A 13913-nucleotide genomic window follows, 5' to 3' on the forward strand; every position below is an offset into this window, starting at 1 on the left:
GTTTGCCAAAACCAGTTTTTGGAAAGAAAAACATAAAACTGTTTTGTTTAGCCATACACCATTTAATACTACAGTACATCCACAAGCAACTTCTGTTAACAGTAGTTTTGCGAAACACACTGATCTTTCTGTTTTGTGTGTGTGGTAGGGAGAAGGCGTTCCGCACCCTTCAGGAAGCGCTCAAGTGTAATTATGAGCGATGGCAGATCTGGGAGAATTTCATCGCCGTGTGTATAGACCTGGGCGAGTTCAGTGAGGCTATCAGAGCTTACCATCGGCTCATGGACCTCAAGGACAAATACAAGGACGTGGAGGTGAGTCACCTCACAGTTTTTTGTTTATTTTTTCTCAGGTTAACCCCAAACTCTTTCTTTTTGCATTCTGTACCTTTCCAGAAAGGTTTCTTCAGATTAAATGTACTTAAGCGTGAACTTTTTGTTCTGGTTTGTGTAACCAGTGTAAAGCAGCTGGAGTCTCATTTGTTTCTCATGTGCTGCTGTCATCACTGCTCCGACCACACAAACAGCTGCCCGACTGCATGCACAGATGAAACAGTCATGTAAGAGGCTGTGTAAGTGAGATTTGATGAGTGAAATTTTTTTTTTGTGAGAAAAGTGAGAGATGATTTCACCCTGATCTGCCCGAATATATATGCATACGCACAACGATGGGCTTCTGTCTGCTCACATTCATCCAAACAGCTCTGATTTAAACACGCACCCTGTATGTCTCTCTGCATCCATGGCCCCATCACACCTCTCTTCCGTCAGCTGTGAATCTAATAGCAGCGCTGTCATAACACACCTCTTAAAGCTCTACGCCATTAGACACATTTGCGTTGTGGCTGGTTGATGCACCAGCTGTTACATCCTATTAAATGCGTCGTTTGTTTTATCATTTGGTAGTCAAATTGCCTGGTAGTTGTTTACCTCCTTCACTTTACAGCGGCTCCGGGGTCACCATAGTGGCAGTAAATTGTTGTTTTTTTCACAGAAATTATGGCTGTACCTTAAAAAAAAAAAAAATGCTTTGTGCATCTCTAATTTTTAAACACCTACCTCCTACTTTGTGAACGGTGCAAAATAGCTGAAAACTCTAGCTGTGTATGAGCAAGTGGCAAATTAGTTTCGTGCTCTAGTTTAGCTTGAGCGAAAAATGAAAAATTAGTGTAAACATGCTCTGGGAAACTGCATATTAATCATTTTCAAGGAAGTCTCTAATTCGAGGCAATTATGTTGAAAGGAGGCATCCTGTGAAAGCAGATTTTTGAACGGTAGTGTGTATAAAAAAAAATAATAAAAAACAATTTTTCACAATTTCTTGCAAAATTACATGTCTGTATTATACATTATGTAGTTTTGCAAGAATTACATACTGATCCTTCAGAAATCAGTATAAATAAGTTTCAGCGGCTTAAAATCACTTGTTAAATCACAATGGTTAAAAACACGTTTTCAAAACCACGTAGCACAGCAACGTCACATGAGCGTGTAACCGTGATAGAGATGTTAGTCCAAAATCTTTATTGGTTGACCATTTTCTACCAGTTAATTGTGTGTTGGTATGACGTTAGTTCTTGTTTCAAACTTTTTAACAGTTACTTTTTTTTGTTTGTTTTTTTATGGGCACAGATATAATTCCATTTCAGGATGGCATCCCACAGCTGTTTACACGCACGCAACCACGTTTTGAAACCCTTTGATCGCCTCTAAATACGTTTTAAATTAGTAGGCTGTACGCTTATACATTATCCCTCCTTACACTGTCACTTCTAACTCTGCTTCCCGTTTTTCCCCTCCGTTATCAATTTTTCGGATTATTCGTTTACGTCTGGTGAGCGGCTGGTAGCTCATCAATTAAAAGTTGTGATGTGAAAGCACAGAAGTTGAAAAGGTCATCGCTAGCATTCGCCTCCAGCCCCTGTGAGAGTTTCAGACGGTAATTGGGATCTGGGCGCTTGGCTGGACTCAAAATCATCACTCACTTTCAACTGTTCATTTTACTCCCTTCATCATCTCTCTCTCCATACAGAAACCCTTCAGATGCGTGTTAGTGGGGGAAATTAGATGAGAACATCTGTTAATAAGGGAAAGTGCTATGCATGTGTGCGAACGTCTTGGTATACAGTCATAAGACCAGTCTCTCTGTCAGTGATTCCACCCATTAATTCACATTCCACAGAGACAGAGAAAAGAGAGACCATCCTCCCTCATCCCGAGCTAAAAAAAGAATTTAGATGGATCAAGTATCCTCTTATCTCTCTCTCTCTCTCTCTCTCTCTCAGTACCATTCTTCATTCCCTCGTTTCTCCCAGGAGAATATTACCTCTCTCCTTAATTTCACGCTGTAAGGGGATCGTCCAGGAATTACACCCAGACACCCATTCAATTTCCCCTTTAACGTATCACTTCCCCCATCATGAGTGGGCGGAGTTTTATCCAGTTAGCCCATTTAGTCATTTCACATGTTCCACATCACCAGCAGACTGTCACAGATAACCATACTGACTGTTTTTTATTTTTATTTTAGATTTGTGTTAATGGGTGCAAAATGGGGTTATAAAAATAATATATAATACTATCTAAATATCTTTCTTGCCTTATAACACATACGTTAATTAATAAGTAATGCATAAATTAATAAATAAAATGCTCCCTAGGACTCCCATTCTTACCAAGGTGACATTTACAGTATTTCGTCAAAAATAGTTAAAAACATTAACATTGTGAAATGTTATTACAATTCAAAAGAACTATTTCCTGTTTTTACTGTACATATTTTTAAAATGTATGTATTCCTGTGATGGCAATTTGATGAATAGAAGTTCAAAAGAACAGCATTAAAATTGCCTTTATAAAATGCATTATAAATCCCTTTACTGTCACTTGCTGAATAAAAGTATTAATTTCTTAATAAAAGTATTAATTTCTTAATAAAAACTACCACAAAACCACAATTTTTTTTTTTTTTTTTTTTTTTAAATAAATAAGCTTTCCATTGATGTATGGTTTGTTAGGAGAGGACAATATTTGGATGAGATACAACTATTTGAAAATCTGGAATCTGAGGGTGCCAAAAAAAAAATTAAGTTTGATATATTTATGGTAGGAAATGTACAAAATATCTTCATGGAACATGATCTTTACTTAATATCCTAATGATTTTGCATAAATGCATAAAATAACAATAAATAATTTTGAAGCATACAATGTATTATTGGCTATTGCTGCAAATATTCCAATGCTGCTCAAGACTACTGGTTTTGTGGTCCAGGGTTTTGTTAAAAATTATTTTTATTGTTTATCATGTGGTGTTGAGATGATGACCAAATAGTTTAAGGCAGAAATGTGGTTATCAGGATCTCTAGGGTGAAAAATAAGATTTTAGAGGCAAAGCCTCTAGAGGAAAAGTCTGGGGAGAGTTTACAGATATTACACCGCTGACTTGGGTGACAAAGATCTCAGCACATCTGCTGAGCAGCCTGAAGGGGTCCGTAGGTGAATGAAAGAATCAGGAGAGATGGTGTTGTGAAGATGAAAAAGAGATAGCTGTAAGGAAAGAGAAAGGCGATGACGGATGAACTTTTACTTTAGGAATGTGCTGTATATTTTCATGCTTTCGTGAACGATGTGACCACACAGACACACTGTCATGAGAACATGTGGTGCACATAAAACACACACACTGGTCTGTGTGGAGACTGTTTGCTCGGATAAAGTTGCTTTCTATCAGTCTTTGCAGTTAAAGTGTGAGCATTAGTCTTGGCTGAGTGTATTTACGCGCACACACATCGCTGCATGTCTCTGGCTTTCTCTCTCTGAGTGTCCAAGAACCGTCCTTGTCACTGTGACGCTCAAGTGCACACATGAGAGGAAATATATGGAGCATGTAAAGTAAATTGGGGTCAGTTTTCCCTTTCATCTTGTGGAAAAAAAAAAAAAAACGCTGGGACTAAAGTGAACTGAGGTGCTCTGGAATGCTTAGAATGTGACATCATTAGTCATCTTTGGTGAAGCTGTCAATCATAACACATTATCATATTTGCAGTACTTTATGGACTTAGCAAACACTTCACAATAAAATACAAATTGCATTAATAGCAGTAACCAGTTTTGTACTTTGGATAACTCGTTATTCCTGAAAATGAAGTACAAATATAAAAAAGGAATTTAAAAATTATGGATTAAAATACACTACTGTTCAAAGGTTAAAAAAAAAAAAAGTAATTGCTACATTTTATCTCACAATTCAGATTTTTTTTGCAGTTGCGAATTTACATGTCATAATTCAGATTTTTGTTTTGTTCAGAATTGTGCGATACAAACTCACAATTCTTTTGTTTTTGTCAGAATTGAGATATCAACTCTCAACTGCGAGAAATAAAATCTGAATTGCAAGATAAAAATTTTGACCTTTTCCTTACAATTGTGAGTTTGTATCTTGCAATTCTGACTTCATTTCTTGCAGTTGTGAGATTATAATTGTGAATAATTGTATAATTTATAATTGAAAGATTTTTCTCAATTGTGAGATGTGAAAAGTCCAGTTTTGAGAGGAAAAAATTGCGAGTTTGTTTAACAGCTCGAATTGCAAGTTTGTATCATGCAATTTTGAGAAAAAAAGTCATAATTGTGAGATGTAAACTCACAGTTGTGAGAACTCAGAAGTGTGAGAGAAAAAGTCTCAATGACCTTTTTTTATTCATGGCAGAAACAGGCTTCCATAATTTTCAACATTCAGCATACTAAGAAAGGTTTCTTAAGCAGCAAATCAGCATATTAGAATGATTAGAAGGATCATATTACATATTAAAATGTATTGAAGTAGAAAACTTTAAATTGTAATAATAATTTAGAATATTACTGTTTTACTGGACTTTTGATCAAATAAATAAAGCTTTGGTTAGCAAAAAACAAAAATCGTATCGACCCCAAACTTTTGAATGGTAGAATATAAATAAATCATTTCATACACTTAAGGATTTTTTTTAAAAGATAACTTATTTTTTATTATAACCCTTTCATGATCACGTACTTCGTAGTAGAACTAGACAAATTTGCGCATAAGCAAAAACTCCACTCTCGCTTTCACACACACAAAAAGTTAATGACCACAAATTCTGGTTCTGCTTTAGTAATTACAGTGCAGTTTGGAGCTTGTTAGTTACGCAGCATACAGACACACAAACACATGTGGAACAGTGTGTGAAGGCAGTGATTAATAGCTCTTACACACACACACACACACAGGAATGTGGAGCCCAGCATTCAGGTCAAGTATTCTGGTAGTTTAGTGAAGTTTGAGGGTGTGGTGTGTTTAGTTTAGATTTTGGAGTTTGAGGAGAAAGCCTTCTCTGTCTCTGTGTGAGAGACACACACACACACACACACACACACACACACACACACACACACTTAAACAGCTTCCCTCCAGGGAATCAGACACTTCTGACTAGTCACACCTCACTGAAGGTTTCATAGACCCTGCTATTAACATCCGTTTCAGGTGATCCGAATTAGATGGCGCTAAATGCAAGTGTAAACAGAGTCAAAACACATTTAAACAACACTTGTAACCACATTTTTATTATAATAATTATTATTTATTTATTTTACATTATCAAACCCCAAATCACAGTTACATACTGCTCAGCTATAAACTGCAATTTTCAAGTGAGTGTATGAGAGAGTCATAAAAACACTTCTCCAGACAGACAGGGTCAAGTCTGAACTTTTTGGCTCTTTCTAGTTTCTCTGGCACATGTACAGACTCTGGAGTGTCTGCATTTGTTTGTGTGGTTGAGTGAGAACAGTGTCTCTAATCTCCCAGCTCTGTTGGTGGCATGTAGAGGGGAGTGAGTGAGTGAGTGTGTGTGTGTGTGTGTGTGTGTGTGTGTGTGTGTGTGTGTGTGTGTGTGTGTTGAGATGCAAAGAGCTCCTTGTTTAATTTATCAAGTTGCATCTGTGGCTATACTCTGGGGTAAATCTCTGAGGTCTTTATTTCGATCTTTCTATATAATATTAATAAGGGTAGGATTTGGCTTAAAGTTTTATTGTGTACCAATCAAGCAATTGCAATTTGCTTTAGTGTTTAAACTAAACTGTAACACACAGCCAGTCAGCAAGGTAAGTGTGTGCAGCATATTTTATTAAAATCGTCAGTCAGAGTGAGGCAGGCAAACAGAGATATGCTTCAGAAACTGTGTGAGATGAAATCTAAGTAGTGTTGGGCTGTCACATGGTCAGGACTGAATAAAGGTGAAGGAACAGAGGGTGGAAAGAGGGGAAAGAGTACAACAACAGACAGTTGTTAGAGTGTAAATGTAAGTAAGAGTTAAAAAATAAAGTCATGCACAAGCCAGGAACATCTAAGAATGCAGGGGTCAAGTTTAGGGATTTGTGTTTTGACCTTAAAGCTAAGGTTAGGTCAGGGGCTGTGATCACACACAGCGGAGGGTACATGTCAACACTAGATTACTTTTCAGATTGGATATTCATGATGGTTCTTGAGTTCAAACAGCAGTCAGTTTTACCCTGCTAAGAAGAATATTTCTCCAATTTCGTTTTTTCCATCAGGTGCTGGAAATCCTGGTGCGTGCGGTTGTGGACAATCTGACAGATCACCGCGGCGAACAGTCCTCCAATCTTAAAGCCAAACTGCAGGAACTCTTTGGTCGAATCTCTGCCCGCTGTAGCACAGACACCCAAATATGGAAGCAGTATGCTCGTCTCTATGGCGACGGCCACAGCAACAATGTAGAAGACAACGAAAAGGTGAGTTTTGTTTTGGCTGCGTCCGAAAGCTCTAAAATGCTGCCTTCAGAGGCATCAAGGCACATCCGAATCCAAATTCTGCTCCACTTCCTTTCTCCAGAGGAAGATAAATTTGATTCTTCTGATTGTATTTAAGCCAGCATAGATGTATCCTTCACTGCGTTTGATATCCCACAAACCTGTGCGTTCCATTCCATGACGGTTGAGCTAAAAAATAAAGACGGTGTCTGAAAGTTGCGCTTGGTGGTCAGTTTTTGTGTAAATGTATATTTATGGCTAACTTTTTTCACTTTTGATGTTATTTCTGGCGAGAAATCAGTATTATAGTAATTAAATATTCATTCAGTTATCATCAAACCTGGTTCTATGTTGTTGTAGATTGTTAAACCATCATGGTGCCTCAGAAGCGCGTCCGAAATCAGTTTCATGAGGTGACTTTGCAAAAACGCTGCCTGCAAAGTCATTACCTAATAAGGCAGCAAGTTAGCTACCTAGGCTTTCGGATGCAGCCTTTGTTTCATTGGTTTTGTTACAAGACGGGCTTTGAACTGTTATTTTTTCTACATTCAGGCTACGTTTACATTAGCGTGTTTTCGTTTTAAAACGCATAACTTTTGCTACGGTTATGCCTGTCGTTTACACTGCCCCAGCATTTTCAACTCACAAAATCAGACTTTTGAAAACACTGCAGACCCTGTTTTAGTTTAAAAACTCAGGTTGTGTTTCAGTGTAAACGGACCAAAATGGAGATGATGTGGCTACCCACATTCGCTCTGCATATCCTTGACAATAGTGTAAACAATAACATCATGCTCATTATGAATGGTCATGTGACATGCGTGTGAAGTGTGGATGGAGATCGTTTCTGAAACGGAGTGAAAACGGCAGTGTAGACGAGGATTGTTTTTCATTTTAAAGCGCATTTAAAAACAAAAACGCACTAGTGTAAACAGGGCCTCAGTGACCTAACCCAAGCAAAAACAGTAGACCAAGGTTTTCAAGTAAAAATTGCTCTCTAAGTATGTTTGATTTGAACAGTTTTTGTCATTTCTTTTAGATTGTTAATGATGTTTTTTCACATAAATTTGCAAATAAAACAAAAACGAAGAGTACGTTTCTTTTCTGTATTTCTACTTTTAAAAAAAGTGTTAATTTAATGTGTTATTTGCGGTTTCTTTGTAATTGTTTATGAAATCTACTAGCAGTTTCTGAGTGGAAAATATTTCTACATTTAAAGAATTAGTTCACTTCCAGGAATAAAAAAATCCTGATAATTTACTGACCCCAAGTCATCCAAGCTGTTCATGTCTGTCTTCAGTTAAAAAAGAAATTAAGGTTTTTGGGGAAAACGTTCCAGGATTTTGATTTACAAACTTAAACTAATCTTGACAAACTCGGTTTTATATGCAAGACACAGCTTTTATTGCTTGTCGCTTTATTACCTTACATCTGGTTTGGTCACGAAGTCTAACTGCGTTTTGATGTGTGTGTTTGTAGGCACTACAATTTCTGAGTAAAGCGCATCGGTGTGAGACGCAGGCAGCTGGCTGGGAGAAAGACATGGGCAACTTCAGATCTGTGGTGAAAAGTGCCAGAGATATGGCTAATGGTGAGACTTCACACATGCACACAAGGCCATGTTTTCCCTTTCTCTTTCACAAGGCCATTTGAGAGGAACATAGAGAATCGTGGTCCTGCACTCATTGAGTGAGTCACTCTATCATGGCTAATGTGGCAGCGCGTAAACGTAGCGAGAGTCTGAAAGGGCTGATGGATTGAGAACAAGAAGCAGGAGCAAGAACGACAAACAAGCCTTTTACCCCTCTGACCTCCACCAAAGACAGACTTCTGTTTGTGTGTGGGGGCACGTGCGCCTGTGTGTGTTTACCAGATGGGTTTGCTTTTGTCTGTCCATCTGTGTGTGTCTCATTAAGAGGGATGTTGAGGGTTTGGTCAGCGAGTGTGTGTTGAATTAAACATAAGTTGGGACAGAGCACAGGTTTTGGGTTGAATAGCAATTCTTTCTCCGTTTTTCTGAACAGAATTTCTGTCTTGAAAGTCATACTGTCACATCATTTTATTTTCAGCAAGCTTGTCTAAAATGTTTCAAATGTTTGTTTGTCATCTTTTTAGCATCTCTCATTTTATTCCATCTTACACACACTTCATCAGCTGCTTGTCCTTGAGTATGCAGGCTGTTTTTTGTTGGTCTTAATGATTTATAAAGGGGGCGGCACAGCAAATGTAGCAGAACCCTTCACACGCCTCCATCCCTTCCCACTTACTCTGGCCTGCTTTCTGTGTGTGTGTGTGTGTGTGTGTGTGTGTGTGCACGCATGTGTGTTTGGGGAGGATCGGTCGATATAAGGGTGAGGGAACTGTGAGTATACGTAAGAGATCATTCTTCACTAGGTTGTGTGCTACCTTGTGCGTTTGTGTAGATCTTGTTTGTATTCATGTATGTGTTGCTGTGCAGTAAAGCTGTGTGTGTGTGTGTTGTGTAAATGAGCTCCACACTTATTAATCACACCACTTTTCCTGCTGTCGCCGCTTCAGGCTTCAGGCAGAAATATGAGAATGAGATGGGAGAAGAGAGATGTAGAGACAGCAAGAATCAAGGAATGAATTTCGGATTGATGGATGGATGGATTGACTAGAATTTAGCAAGAAATATTTTAGAAAGAACTAACAAGAATTTGGGGGAAAAGCAAAAAATACAGAGAGAGAGAGAGAATTTACAAAGAAAGCAAGATTTTAGAAAGACAAAGCAAGAATGAATTTAGAGAAAATGAAAAGGTTTTTAAATAATTTAAGTATTTTGAAAGAAAAGAAGCAGGGATTTAGAAAGATTTGGGAAAAATAACATTTAGTAAGAATGAATAATAGTTGAGTAAGAATTTATAAGGAAAAACAGCAAGAATTTCAGAAGAATTTAGAAATAATTTAGAAAGAATACATTTTTAAAAAATCAGAAAACGAAAAATTTTGAAAAGATTAAAAAATGTAGAAAGAATAATAATTTATAAATTAAATATAAATTAAAAAGTTTCAGAAAGAAAAAATGAGAATTTAGAATTAAAAAAGAATAAAAAAATTTAGCATGAATTTTGGACTTTGGAAAGAAAAGGAGGGGAAAATGTACAGTAGGAGAGAATTAAATGGATAGTTCACCCAAAAATGAAAAACACCCCATGATTTACTCACTCTCAAGGCATCCTGGGTGTATATGACTTTTTTTTCCTTTCAGACAAATACAATCAGAGTTATATTTAAAATTAGGGCGATTATTGCATACGAAATAAAAGTTTTAATTTTCCTAATATATATGTGTGTGTGTACTGTGTGTAATTATTATGTATATTTAAATACAAGCACATTCATATGTATATATTTAAGAAATATTTACAAGTATATGTATTTATTATAATTTTTATAAAGTTTATATATAAATAAAATATTTTGAACATAACATATTTCTCTTAAATATATACATGAATGTGCTTGCATTTATATATAAATAATAATTACACACAGTACACACATATATTAGACAAACTCATGTATGCATACTTATTTTGTATGCAATTAATTGCGATTAATCGTTTGCCAGCCCTAATTAAAATCTGTCATGCCTCTTTCAAGCTTTATAATGGCAGTGAATTTGTTGAGATTTTGAAGTCCAATAAAGTGCATCCATCCATCATAAAAAGTATTCCACATGGCTCTGGGGGGGGGTTAATTGCGACATGCGGAAGTGACTAACGAGTAAGTGACGAATGTGGAAGTGTAATGGAAAGAGCAAAACAAAACACAGGGAACGAATTACAAATGCAAAATGAGCATTTGTTAAAAAAAAAAAAAATGTTGAAACATTCAAGAGGAGACTGGTGGACTGTGGAGTACTTTTTATGATGGATGGATGCACTTTATTGGACTTCAAATACTCAACACCCATTCACTGCCATTATAAAGCTTGGAAAAGCCAGGACATTTTTTTTAATATAACTTTGATTGTATTCGTCTGAAAGAAGAAAGTCATGTACACCTAGGATGGCTTGAGGGTGAGTAAATCATGGGGTAATTTTCTTTTTTGGGTGAACTATCCCTTTAAGGAAGGGTAATTCACGGAAGTAGAAAGGAGATGCAATGCTGGAATGAAAGACAAAGATGGGTAGATGAGGTAGATATGCATATTCATGGATATGTTGCTTCCCTCCATATTTGTAAGATAAACAGAGCAGGTAAATAGCACACAAATGCATGCTGGGAATGCACCTTCTCAGGAAAATAAAAATGTGTGTACACAATGTTATTTTTAGAGTTCCGTTAGCCATGTTTGATAATCATATTCTGCTATATTATCAGTTTCATTGTGGAAAAAAAGGTGTAGAGTAGCTGGCAGTCACTGTGTGTGTGTTGAATGACTGTTTTAATGGTGTTTGATGTTCCACTAATAGCTGTAGTGATTAAACATGAGTCGCTCAGAGGTCGTGATCCATCGCTTAATGTGAACAATACTACACACACACGCATACAAATGCGATATAGAAAATAATGATCATCTCTTTGTATTAGGCCACAGACCTTGATATTGCATCACCTGACCCCTACTGACCTTTGACTGCCCGACACACTCAGTGTCTCCCCTCGCTGGCTGTGTAGCATACAGATGCTTAATGTTCCAGCGCTGCCCTCTCTAAACCGCCGTGACTCTGCTGGAGATAAAACTCCTCAGTAATTCTTGTCTACTTCTCTCTGTGTCTCAGTCTCTATCAGCTGTAGCAGGTCTAAGCGCAATCCTCAAGAGGCTCTACAGTTGCTGTCTTCAGCTCGACTTAGTTTGAAGAGCCTGGTCACCAAAGCCAAAGTGAGTTTCACATACACTCAGCCCTTAAAGTCTTTAGCTTTAAGTGTTTTGCTGAAGTCTTTTAAAGCTGTCGATTAAAAACAGGCCTCTTGTGAGATTTGTTTTGTAGACGTTGACATTTTTGGTGGTTTCTGGATATTTAATGCTATTACGCTCAACTCAATATAAAATAGTGTTCACTCAACTCATTTTACTTTGATAATGACAACAGCAACAATGGAATAAGGCTTTATTTTATACAATATTATTAGAAAGTTTGAGAGCTTTGTTTTTACGTTAATGACGTTAATGCAGGTATTCAGAAATTATACATTGAATTGATCAAAAGTGACTGTAAAGGCAAAAAGTCAAAAGTTTACATACACCTTGCAGAATCTGCAAAATGTTAATTATTTTACCGAAGAGGGATCATACAACATTCATGTTATTTTTTTTATTAAGTACTGACCTGAATAAGATATTTCACATAAAAGATGTTTACATATAGTCCACAAGAGACAATAATAGTTGAATTTATAAAAATAGCCCTGTTCAAATTTACATACACTTGATTCTTAATACAGTGCTTAATACAGTGATGTTAGCTGAATGATCCACAGCTGTGCTTTTTTTTGTTTGTTCATGAGTCCCTTGTTTGTCCTGAACAGTTAAACCTGCTGTTTTTAGAAAAATCCTTTGGGTCCCACAAATTCTTTGGGTTTTCAGCATTTTTGTGTATTTTAACCCTTTCCAACAATGACTGTATGATTTTGAGATCCAGTACTACATTTTGAAAAATGTACATGTCTTCATTCTGTTCAGACGTTTTCACCCCCTGGCTCTTAATGCATTGTATTTCCTTCTGAAGCATCAGTGAGTGTTTGAATCTTCTGTAATTGTTGCATATGAGTTCTTCAGTTGTCCTCTGTGTCAAAAGATGGTTTGAAATCACAGTCATTGTTGGAAAGAGTTCAAATACACAAAAAGGCCAAAGAATTTCTGGGACCTGAAGGGTTTTTCTGAAGAACAGAAATCATTTATCATTTGATTTTAAGTAAATTATCATTTGTCTGCTGCTATTTGTAGGTCTCACTTTTTTATTGTCTCTTCACAGCAACTGTACACTGATGTTGCCACAGGTGAACTCCATGATGACCTCAGAGGTGATGTCACAGAGCTCGAGCAGCTCATCACAGAGCTGCAGGACCTGAGTGCGCAGCTACGCAGCCAATGAGAAGCCATAGCTCTATTGTCTTGTCTTTTCTTCCTCGTTGATTGGTTTAAACAGTGCATTTTTAAAGTTATGTTTTAGACAAACAAAACTTTCCATCTGGAAATCCACAGGACTACTGTCACTTCAGCAGGAAAAAAACTAAAAGAAAGACTTAGTGACAGAATCCAAGATGTTTGTTATCATGACCTGATCCAGGGTCAGCTGTCTTTGCCCGAATCAAAGCTCCTGTGATCACACAATGTGATTTTTAAGGTCCCTGAGGCTGGCAATGAACTTGGATGTGTTTAACAGTGCCTCGTTCCAATAAATAGTACAATCACTTTCTTACATATTTAATCTTTGTGCTTGTTTTTTGAACTTGTGCACATGATGATTTAATCAGTTAATATTGAAGGATTTGGGGTCAGAAGAGGGTCGTGTTTGAGTCCAGATGGATTCTGAATGCTCCCGAGACTATGACAAGACCAAGACAAATAAAAAGTGAAAAAGTCAGACTCGCTCCATTGTGTATTATCATTTTAATTGGAAGATTTTTCTACAGCTGTCATATTAAGCATAACTCCTCATTGACCTTCATTACCCTGTCTCTACTGTTTGTTTTGTGCTCTGCCAAAGGGAGTGCTGGGAGATTGCTATCTTGATTCCTTGCTGTTTACCTCTGGATATGTGTCTCTGTTGGGTCTGTTAGTTAATTTAAAAAACTGTTTACACAAAATGTAAACACTGACCATGTTTGCTATAATTTACTTCAGAAATCTTTATCCACACTAAACTTGACTCAGGTTAATCTATTTAAGGCAACTTTTAACCGAGGGTTAATCAGCAGTTTGCCGTTTAAATTTTAAACTGCGATTTTAAGCTTAAAAAACACCTATTTTGATTATTTACAGGGTTTGTACAAGGTGCTTGAAGTACTTGACTTTTTGAAATTCAGACCTAGAAAACCCTTGAAAATAGCAATATTTCTGAAGAGGTGCTTGAAAAGTACTTGAATTATTGAAAGACAATCTATCAACAAAATAAGTGTTAAATTTTAATTAGCACAACGCAAAATTATCTC

General features: G+C 36.8%; 1 protein-coding gene across 1 annotated transcript in view; it reads left to right on the forward strand.

Annotated features, from left to right (window-relative positions):
* Positions 1–13357, forward strand: part of ttc27 (tetratricopeptide repeat domain 27) — a 111005-nt gene extending 97648 nt beyond the window's left edge. The window contains exons 17-21 of the mRNA XM_051133935.1: positions 149–314; positions 6576–6773; positions 8271–8382; positions 11540–11640; positions 12734–13357. Coding sequence (XP_050989892.1) covers positions 149–314; positions 6576–6773; positions 8271–8382; positions 11540–11640; positions 12734–12853 — 697 coding nt within the window. The 3' untranslated portion in view covers positions 12854–13357. The remainder of the gene's footprint in view (positions 1–148; positions 315–6575; positions 6774–8270; positions 8383–11539; positions 11641–12733) is intronic.
* The last annotated feature ends 556 nt before the right edge of the window (positions 13358–13913 follow it).

This window comes from Labeo rohita, chromosome 17, assembly GCF_022985175.1.
Source record: "Labeo rohita strain BAU-BD-2019 chromosome 17, IGBB_LRoh.1.0, whole genome shotgun sequence".
NCBI classification, from domain to species: Eukaryota; Metazoa; Chordata; class Actinopteri; order Cypriniformes; family Cyprinidae; genus Labeo; species Labeo rohita.